The sequence below is a fragment of the Schistocerca gregaria genome, chromosome 4 (genome assembly GCF_023897955.1).
Source record: "Schistocerca gregaria isolate iqSchGreg1 chromosome 4, iqSchGreg1.2, whole genome shotgun sequence".
Taxonomy (NCBI): Eukaryota; Metazoa; Arthropoda; class Insecta; order Orthoptera; family Acrididae; genus Schistocerca; species Schistocerca gregaria.
In genome coordinates this window covers 712,015,735-712,026,984 of record NC_064923.1, presented here as the reverse complement: position 1 = coordinate 712,026,984, position 11,250 = coordinate 712,015,735, and the positions used below count along the sequence as shown (strand labels likewise).

Below are 11,250 nucleotides of genomic sequence, written 5' to 3'. Positions count from 1 at the left end.
ACCTTAGATGTTAAGTCCCATAGTGCTCAGAGCCATCTGAACCATTTGAAACTATTTTGATGTGTGTATTTCATGTTCATTGATACTGGAAGACAACTTACGGCTTCGCCTTTCCTGGTAATAAGTGAATATACATTTCATGTTAAATGCTCACGGAAATGCCACGCTGATGTGGTGCTGATAAACTTTAGATGGGAATGGGGACAGGTGATCAGGTACAACTAGAAAGAACAGTGCCATTGTCACAGCAGAACTACATATATTTCACAATTATTTCAGCGCGATACAGTCAAGGATTTAGGTTGTTGTCATGATGTTACACCGTCTAGCTCACCGTCCCAGTAGGCCACCTACGTCGAAACCGGCGGCGCCGTGTCCTTTGCCGGCAAGATTGCCCGGAATCTCCAGGCCGCCAACTGGGCCGTGACCGCCCTTCCCCAGAGGCAGGCCGTCGGTCAGCCCGTGGCCGCCGTGGCCGTCGTGGTCCCAGCCGTCGTGGCCGTAGTGCCCGCCGTGGCCGCCGTGCTCGCCCTTACCGCCGAGGCCGCCGAGAGCTCCTGTGAGGGTGTCCACCAGGCCAGTCACCTGCAGACAGGAAGGAGTGCTTCAACCACTTGTACGGCTGTGTGGGGTACAAACGAGGAGAGATCGGCGTCGGATCCGCCTCACTGCTCAGTTACCTCAGTGCCCTTCAGAGTGCCCAGCAGCCCTCTCCGCTAGGCTGTCATCTGCAATCGTCTTCATCTTTTCATAACTGCTGCAGCCAACATCCATTTAACCTTACACGCCCATATGAACCTTTTGTAGTCAAGACTTGGGTTCATCTACCGTTTTACACTCAACACCCCACACTTCTGAAACTTCCTGGCAGATTAAAACTATGTGCCCGACCGAGACTCGAACTGAGGCCAGGGCGTGAGTCGTGCTTGGGTAGCTCAGAAGGTAGAGCACTTACCCGCGAAATGCAAAGGTCCCAAGTTCGAGTCTCGGTCCGGCACACAGTTTTAATCTGCCAGGAAGTTTCATATCAGCTCACACTCCGCTGCAGAGTGAAACTTTCATTCTGGAAACATCCCCCAGGCTGTGGCTAAGCCATGTCTCCGCAATATCCTTTCTTTCAGGAGTGCTAGTTCTGCAGGATTCGCAGGAGAGCTTCCGTAAAGTTTGGAATGTAGGAGACTACTGGTAGAAGTAAAGCTGTGAGGACGGGGCGTGTGTCGTGCTTAGGTATCTCAGTTGGTAGAGCACTTGCCCGCGAAAGGCAAAGGTCCCGAGTTCGAGTCCCGGTCCGACACATAGTTTTAATCTGCCAAGAAGTTTCATGTCAGCGCACACTCCGCTGCAGAGTGAAAGTCTCACCCCACACTTCTGTCTATTGCAAGACTGACGATATGTTGGTATCTAAGAAGAGTCGTTTCCACTGGTCCCAATCCTAGTTGGGTAATGGCACAAATCTCTTTTCTCAACAGTTCCATTCAGTAGGGGAGAGTAAAGTTTATTGTATTGAGGATAGTACATCTAGGAACATATGATATTTTTTGCTCAATAATGAAGCATAGCGACTGATTTTAAGGCCGACCAGAATGGCCGATCGGTTCTAGGAGCTTCAGTCTGGAACCGCGCTTCTGCTACGGCCGCAGGTTCGAATCCTGCCTCGGGCATGGATGTGTGTGATGTCCTTAGGTTAGTTAGGTTTAAGAAGTTCTAGGCGACTGATGACCTCAGATGTTAAGTCCCATAGTGTTCAGAGCCATGTTGAACCAAATTGTTCATCGTAGCACAATTTCATGTCACGTGTAATCTTTCCATTTATTGAGCTGTACCCAGAGCCACTTGAACCATTTTTGACTGATTTTAGAAACATATGAAGGAATATCCATTACATACTGCTATAAACAACTTCCGCCATTCTCTACAGTTTTTGTGGTTGTGTTTTGTCCTCCATTTGTAATTATTTCGAGTCTTACACATTTAACTACAGTATAATACATTAAAGAATATTTTGAATGTATTGACGAGTCTTCAACTACAGAATTCTGTGACTAGTAAACTATTTATATAACGTTTCGAAGATGAAGCTGTAATTTGTCTTCGGAGATCTTGTAACTTGTAGTAGAAGAAACTCTCTTACCACGCAACGTGGGACATTTGCAGACAAAGTGAATTTCGTTAATGTCTTAACAAAGTTCCCTGCCCTCAAAATGGGCAATTCTCTTAGCTACCAACAGCTACAGTTTAAAGCTGAATTTCATTCGTAACTTATTTTTTATAAGGGCGATGCAGAATCCGATCACCACGAACACTGCATAGGTTTGAAAGGTTATGCACCCTGCAGCACACTAGCCACACAACACCCAAATAGTTGGAAAGTAGGGTTTCTAGATGTAGGATTAGCGTGAAGAATTGGTGTTATACTGATGAGTAGAAAAACGATTACGTAAAGATCCAGCCTCACATAGTCTTCCTAAATTCACTCAAAGCTGTGAATCAGCAAGCCCTGATTTTACCGACGGGGAACAACAAGAATGCTATTCATCATTTGAAAACTACGAATTAGTGCAAATAGCGTAGAAACCCTTTGTTTCGAGAATGAAATCTCACTGGATGGAACAGAAGAAATAGTTACCAAAGGGTATTGGCTTCGTGTTAAGAATAAGAGAGGAGAAAGACTAAATGAGATCTGGAATAAAATTTCGGCTAGTACTAGCGAATAAACAGTCCAAAACTCACAAGGGGGGGAAGTGTTTTTCGAAAAGGCTTGCAGACACGGGAAGATTCACGTTGGACTATGTCATGTTGAGACAGAGATCCAGAAATCTGATACTGAATGCTAAGGTGTATCGAAGATCATACATAGTTTCAGATCATAATTTAGTAATGATGGCAATTAGGCTGACACTTGAGAGAAACGACGGGAACGATCAAAGTGGAAACAAGTGGAATACTCAAGTACTGAGGAATGATGAATGTTCCCTGTTGCTGTAGGAACGGCTACGATGAATAACACAGTAGGCAGTACATTGGAGAGGAATGTAACTCTAAAAATGACTGTCGCAGAAGTTGTGGAGATGGTTATGGGTACAAGGAACATTACTTCGAAGAAACCCTGTATAGTAGAAGACATACTTCAGGTGTTCATAGCATAAAGGTTTTGTTTCACTGGCCAAAACCAGTCATTGGAGGTGTAAGCAACAGCGTCTGTACAAAGTAAATTCTTATAGTAAATGAGACCTTGTGAGCACCGATCAAAAATCATGAAAGTAAATATTTCCTACCACCACCGCCAGAACATTTTCTCCAAACGGAAATAGCATCTTCTGTAGCCCTAGGGTGGATTTCTGCGCAGCTATCATGAAGCGTACGAAAGTGAAGTACCTCACTCCGGATTGGAGTTCATTTCAGAATGTCAGAGCTGCAGGTCAAATACTCATGTAGTATCGAAAGTTCTTTTAAGGGAAACGAAATAACGGGGCCCGGCTGACCACACGTAAACTGTAATTTGAAACGGAAAGCAGCCGACCAAATGGATGAGCACTTTTCGCAGCGAGAGGCTGGCGACAGGGAACATTCCTCGTAACATTTTCTTATAGTAATAACTTGCCACGGTCATAGCTAATAACTAGAATTTTACAGTTTCTGCGATAGTCCTACGACTGACTAGTAGACCATATCTGCCACTATTTAATACAGAGCGATAAATACTAAATTGCAGGGGACCAAAGATGTCGAATGTACACGAAAAATGTTGCAGAAGAGCCAGAACGTGCATAGAATCTCGCTAAAGTACACGTTAGTGTGTTATCTCCATCAAGAGAGAACAGTTAGCTTGATGTATAAGGAACAGTACAGCGAACGGAAAATTGTCGAGGACTGGCAATGACTGGTATATGCAAAAGTGATATACGAATCTCTTAAATGGATAGAAATGACTAGTACACGATGGGAACAGATGGAGGAAAGCACCAGAAAGACAGCATCACATTAGTGAAAGACTAACGGACTGACGGTTTTAGAGAGAGAGAGAGGGAAGAGATGAAGAGACAGAGAGATAAGGTGCATTGTTCGAATGTGCAGTGAACGTTCGCTTTCTCGTAGTTCAACAGAAGTACTTACAATTTTGACGAGACAGCCCACCAGGTCAGGGAACTTCTTTTCTGCCTCCTTCAGTTCCTTATCCGCCCATGGTACCGAGTGACGTGCCTGAAAGAGATAAGACAGTGTGAAAAAAACAGATGAAGTTCATATTCGTCTTAATGATTCTAACGCCTTTTCTGGCCACGAGAATAAATGGTTTGAATTTAAATAGACATTTTACACTAGCTGCGACCACGAAACTGTGAGATGAAACTGAAATGAAAATAAGCTTCAGTTGCTATGTGTGATAGATAATACTAAGTAACATGTGTCATAGTATAACAGAAAGGCATCATCATGTTTAAATAATTGTCACCAGAGGAGCCAAATAATACATATCTAGAAATCTTCTGTTCTTGGATAACGGAGCCCTGTCTGAAGAAATTTATATCTGTGCGCCACGAAAAGTTTCGTAACTGCGTTTGTTGTTGTATATGACTACTTAATGTATGACGTCTGACTACTTCTCTGAGATGAATGTAATTACACATGAAAGTTAATGATTGTTCCTACACATACAAAACAACGTAAATATATTCATGTTATCATTAGGCATCGTCCTGTTTGTCTAGAGAAAAATACCGTAAATCCTATGAAGTAATTTGTTCTGTGATTGTCTTGTGGTGCCTCCTAGAGTGGCCTCTCGATGAATGTATGTTTCGCATGACGCTTCTAGTAGATGCTACAGACGCCGCTTGCCACGTTTGGACACTACGATACCTTTCCTGTTTATTGCTAGTAATTGTCTCTTTGGCTTGGTGCATTATTTTGCAGGAACTCCAACGTCATGCGGAGTTTTACTTCATGTTTGTTACACTGCCTGCTTTCTAAACGCTAACTTCTATTCTTTTTCCATGAGTCCACCACATAATGTAACGAGACATCAAAGTTTATCTAATCTACTTTCCCGTTACAATAGACAGTAAGATTTGAGATGCCTGCATACTGGCGTGTAGATGACAGATTCAGACAAGCAACGGCGGCGGCAAGTGTCAACACGAACACCATAAAGTAACTTCGGAAATTCTGTCGGTCTTCTTACTTAATCCAGACCCTGCTCGCAACTCACAAACTGACAGTAGCAGGTATGTACCTGCGTCAATAGCTATTGGCCCAGTGGAGCCACACTCATGGAACATTTGTTGACGCACACCGAAACAGCTGGAAGAGTGATTATGCGGGGCATTGTCTCGTGTAAGACACACATCTGCACTGGGCTTTTGTTTCAGAACAAACGCCATCCTACTGTTTTACTTTTCGCGTACGAGAAACAGTGGTAACTATAACATATATACCCTCTAAACATTTCTAAATTCAGGCTATTACTACAGGTCTGAAATGAACTGTAAAGTCATTAGTTTATCTTAGCATAAACCGCACATTACCTAGGTAACCTACCCTACGACGATATCGTAAGACAACGCGAAACTGTCAGTGATCTTCGACTTTTTAATGACCTAGATATCACTCAGCTAGTGCAACAGATACACTTCACAGACTCACTTCCCTTGAAGTGAAATGTTTCATTACAAGACGATTCGTCTCTGCTAAGGCGTCAGCGTTGTCCTCTACAAGAAATGTTTGGAAGCAGTTCACAGGACACTAGATGCTAGTGAATTGGAGGGGGGGGGGGCTGTGGATCTCCTGCAAACTGTTCCACGGTTACACAGGGTTATTCATAAGTACTTCAGACGGTATGGAAGAAGTCTGCGCGAAACGACATACAGGTTATCAGTAGACAATCCAAAAGTTTTAACTGGGACTGTAGGTGCTCTGTATGAACACAGACAGTAGGATGGAAACTTGTTTGCAGTTCAACGAAGTCCCTGACACGAATTGTCCAGGAAGGCACGCAGAGCGTGTTTTGGAAACCTGTTAATTTGGTTAACTATCTGGAGTGGAAAACTAGTTTCATGTGACGGTACGTAGAGGACGATTTTTCTGAGTGTTCTGACACACCTATGATCTAGTGCAACTAGGCCATGGAGTGTGTTACGATTTGAAATTGGGACAGATTCTCCGTCCACAGATTTTTGTAATTATTCTGTACGTCTGGTAAGTTTTCCTGCTGTTGCCTTCTGAAATCCCTGGGGCACTTCTGAAATTACCCTACAAATTAAACCACATGGCTCGCTATGGCCACGAGACGTATACCACCCTGTGTTGATCATTACCTCGTGGTCTGAAACCGGTCCTGTTTTATTTGTAAATGGAGTCGCTTACTCTGATGAACACCCGAAAATCTATTGCCAGTAGTTACGTGCGTCACGTTCTTGGTTAGTACTCAAAACTGAACAGCAACTTAATTGTAAAAGTGCGGGCTTGCAACATGCAATTGGCATAATTTAAAATGTATGTTATTAAATTGGGGACATGCTAAAATCATTAAAAAAGACCTAAATAACCTCATGAAACTCTGGGTGTTTAATATAAAAAGGAAGATGCACTTTACAACACAAGGAACTGGCGTAAATAAGAACTGCGCAGTTACACATTGAGAAATTGGCAAAGTCATTTAAAGAGATACAAATGACCCTCAAGAAGACGGGATATTTAGTATTAAAAAGAAGACTGCCGATTAGTTGAAAATTTCTAAATTTCTCTATTCCGATTTTTGTCATTCCCAGCCTTGCAAATAAGAACTATTGCCTCATATGTGTCAGAACCAGGCACCAAAACCGATGCGGAATAGAACGTAACGAGACATCTGCTATATTGATCAGTTACGTACGAACTCTGAGAATACTGCTTCCCTCGTATTTCGACACATGTGGAATCTCTACGACGTGTGGGAGTAGCAGCAATTAACATCCCAAGAGCCTTCTACATCCCAGCGCACTTCATTCAGTGACAACATTTTTCAGATAGTATTCAAGTAATTAATTAAAAAATCAGATATCTGCAGTTAATTTCATACCTCTTTCTTGGCGTCGTCCAGCGAACTGATGTCATGGCCGAAGTCCTTTTCCTTATGCAGTATTTTTGCCCACTGCAAAATAAAGAATGGTAATCAGTGGCAATATGTAAAAGACATATATTGATTGTGACTAACGTTTAGTTGATTACAGTGTAAAATATTTACAGATCGTTTGCACTAAACGCTCCATAAAATGCACAAATTGTGAAATTTCCCAATTGTTGATCAAACTTCTCAGGCTGTCAACCGAGTAACAGAGTAGGTGTTGCGACAACATGAAAATTAAAATTCTATGGTTTGGTGGAAAGTTACTTCCAGACGATAGCATTACTGCATACTCATATTGTTTCAATAAACGTTTAATACTATAAAACCCGAAATTGACTATCAAAATGTCGCTCTGGTATTTACCTGAAATCAAAACACATTTATATGTACTAATGCAGATGTCTAATTGCTTGTCCTTATGTTACAAACCTAAACAGAGTTACCTGCGCGACTTACAGAAGGGCAAGTATAGATTCTTCATAACATCTCAGACCTTTTCAACTGTGTAAACGAAAACATTACCTTCGAGTCCACATTCCGTACCTCAGTAATACTATCTAGTAATCACTTGGTTGCGTGATAATTTTTTCAAGGCTACATATAGTTTTTCGTGTTATTAGGTATCCTTTCTTTTAAGTTTCACTGGACTAGTACGTCGACACACACACACACACACACACACACACACACAACACACACACACACACACACACGCGCGCGCACAACACATAAGGCACTACTCACATTATTGAGGTGCTACTTGTCGATGCCTCTTAGTTTTCCAACCTTGAAGTGGGTGATACGGAATACTTCTTCACTTAGTGATAATCACTTTCCACACAGAGTCGTTCCGTGTCCGTGAGCGACGGCATCCTTTACATCTATTTATAACAACATTACTGAAGTTTCGCATACTGACTAAACTGATGGAGCGATCTATATTTAATTGGGAAAACATCTTAGAGCCAAGGTCGCACAAACTGATATTTATTATTGACGACCACTTTCGTCAGCTGAAACTATCCTCTTCCGTCGGCGAGAGTGGTCGAGCGGTTCTAGGCGCTTCAGTCTGGAACTGCGCGACCGCTACGGTCGCAGGTTCGAATCCTGACTCGGGCATGAATGTGTGTGATGTCCTTAGGTTAATTACGTTTAAGTAGTTCTAAGTTCTAGGGGACTGATGACCTCAGATGTTAAGTCCAATAGTGCTCAGAGCCATTTGAACCATTTATCCTCTTCCAATCTTCAAAAATGTTTGGTAATCAACAGTGTTAGATTATGAATACATCGCTCAATGCGTGTCGTCATTATAGTGTAGAACATGCATCATATTATATAAAGGTTTTTCAAAAGTAAAACGTATACAAACCCATTTGCACTAGATGTTTTTATATCCGTATATAGTTTTACTTTCGAAAAATGTATATATAATGTGCTGTACATTCTCCAACATAACAATGACACGGCATGGCTGATGAATTTATAACCAAACATCTTTTGATGATCAGAAGATGATAGTTTTATAACATTGAAACCGGTCGTCAATAATAAATATTAATTGTTGTAATCTTAGCTATAAAACATTTCTTCAACTTCCAGCGACGTTTAAACTTGTTATTGTAGGCGTGTTTAACTTCCGAAGGAAAGCAAGACCCACTTTGTAGTAAACTGCAAGGACGTGTCCACAGATTGAGCTTGAAGCACCCCGTCATAGCGTACGGCGGCACTTGAAAGTAGTCGCATACTATCATGCCGGAGCAAGGAGTTCCTTAGCCGTGCAAGCGGGACATCTTCGCTGGCCACGCTGCACAGAGCAGGACATCATATCAGCCGTCCCAGCCGCGGGACGGACGGTTAGCTACTCACCAGTCTCAAAAGTACCCGGACACCCTGCAAGGCGTACGCCAGCGCCTTCTTGGCGGGGACGCCGCGCCACCGCAGGTAGTCCACACTAGCCTTCACCAGTGCACGGACGTCGTTAGGTACGCTTTCCAAGACCTTCTGGAACTCGTTCCACTCGTCATTTCCTTCGTCGTGATGGCCGCCATAGCCGTAGTCGTCGCCGTAGGGCGAAGCCTTCACCACGAGTGCCAAGGCGAGCACCAGAAGCAGCGTAAGGCGAGCCATCGTCTGTCACCTGCACATACGCAACATGCTACTAAGCAAGACTGTGTCGTCTACGTTTACTGGCTATTCCAACCCCAGCAACCACCCACCTCTCGGAACGTCTTAGAGTAGCTCCGTCCCATGTATTACTGTATTTGTCGAAATTTTCTGCTTCGCTAACAGATAGTATCAAACAAGTTAGGCCCCAGTGAAAACCTCCTACAGAGAGGATGAAGAGGATTTGTGTGTCGGAAGGGGTGGGGTGGGGGGAGTGGAGAGGTGAGGTTAAGAGGCTTGGAAAAAATTCCGCCCAACTCAAATGCTGCTGGTACCACGCTCGTATTTTAGTAGAGGAGTCATGCTTCACTACAAACCGTAAAGCTCCAGTAAGGTTGAAGTTGTAACTTGCGTGTGTTATTGGTTTGGAATTGATATATCACTCATTTCCAAAACACTACCTGATAGTTTACGCACGTACATTTCCTCATTCCCCTAAAGGAAGCGCCCTCTTGCACCCTTTGAAAGAACTCTTTCTACCGCATCTATGCTCAGCATTTCCGCTGGCATGAGTTTCCTACTTTGCCCTTTCACCCAGGACCCACAAAGATGCCCAAACCATTCTAGAGATCTTGCACGAAACCTATGCGAAAATGGGTCACACAGTCTCATACTAAAAGACTGAATATATGGTACAGACACCAAGGCGAAAAATACTCGGGGGTAAAATTTGGAAAGGATAAAAAGGCAGATAAATTTAAATACCAAAGAGAATGGATTCAATCCTAAGTGCTGGATAAAGAGACAATAAAGAAGACAAACTGGAAAACTAGACCTTGCTTACAGTCTAACGCTGAACAGGTACATCAAACGAGCGGTATCGAATAAGACCAAATCAGGCACTATAATTCAGTTATCAAACCAGAGGACTCTATGCTTCGGATTCTAAATGTAGAGGCTGAGTCGGAAGAACTTGAAAAGGAGGAAAGGAAAATTCCCACGAAATTTCTGGAACGTCTGAAGACCACTCATTGAACTTGGACGAATAGGGAAAAAGAAGGGTTCTACAAACATACTGAAATGTTAACGGACGTAGTGCGGAAAGGACAGTTGAAGTTTTACAGACACGTAGCAAGAATGGACGAGTGAATAAGGTCTTCAAATACATCATCTCACTGAGGTCCACCTCTAAGTGGGTAGTTCAAAACAGATGTACACGAAACTGGTATTACACTAGGCGTGGGTCCATACACTTGGAGTCAGATTAGGCACTTAAATTCTTCGACCTTTGAATTGTTGTAGCGAGATCTGCTATTAAACGTGGACTCAGAGTCGCGCTGCAACGTGGAATATTTCATATTAAGAAATCATTGCCAGAAGTAAGACAGGTGAAAAGTGGCAGACTATAACTCTGGGATCACTCGAGGCTAGAAACCAGCCTATTTGATTTATAGTCTTATGCTTACCCACTTAGCCATCGAACCATTAACGTAGGGGATAGTGTTAGTAATTCCGTAATTGTCACTGCTGTAATTGGGAAAAACACCCATGAAGAATAATTTATGATTAGGTCATACACGCTAAATTCGAGAAATTTCTTAAAAAATGGAGTATGTTAATTTATGAGTGAAACCGGATCATCTTTCCAAAAGAAGAAGGTGTAAGCAGAGGTTGCAAGTGTACTTACCTCTCTCGACTGTTGCCCCAAGGTGGCCTGAATGTGCGAAAGGAGCGCCTTTTGTACCTGGTGCGAGAATCGTCGGCGCAGCAACGGTACGTGCTGCGAGCACGTTCAACGTATCTCCCTGGTATCCAAGCGTGGCGTGAAGTGCCCAGACGTAGAAACAAGCTCCTCTCATATCTCGTTTGCAGCATCTGTTTCTCAGTACATCATGATCCAGACTCTCTCAAACACAACATTTACGACCCTAATATTAAACATAGATACGTGAAATTTCCAAAGAGCAGGAGTTTCAGGTGATGTGGAAATACGATAAGTATCTCCATCTGTACGCTGCATACGACTTTACGGTGTGTGGCGGAGGGTA

At 42.9% G+C, this 11,250-nt stretch overlaps 1 protein-coding gene across 1 annotated transcript; it reads right to left on the bottom strand.

The window, feature by feature from the left end:
- Nucleotides 1-239: 239 nt before the first annotated feature.
- Nucleotides 240-10,931, bottom strand: LOC126267324 (uncharacterized). The gene is made up of 5 exons (XM_049972426.1): nucleotides 10,890-10,931; nucleotides 8,966-9,236; nucleotides 7,052-7,123; nucleotides 4,114-4,200; nucleotides 240-585 (listed from the first exon to the last, which is right to left on the bottom strand). Exons 2-5 carry the CDS (start codon nucleotides 9,224-9,226, stop codon nucleotides 331-333), a joined length of 675 nt encoding a protein of 224 aa, XP_049828383.1. The 5' UTR covers nucleotides 9,227-9,236; nucleotides 10,890-10,931; the 3' UTR covers nucleotides 240-330.
- Between the last annotated feature and the right edge of the window lie 319 nt (nucleotides 10,932-11,250).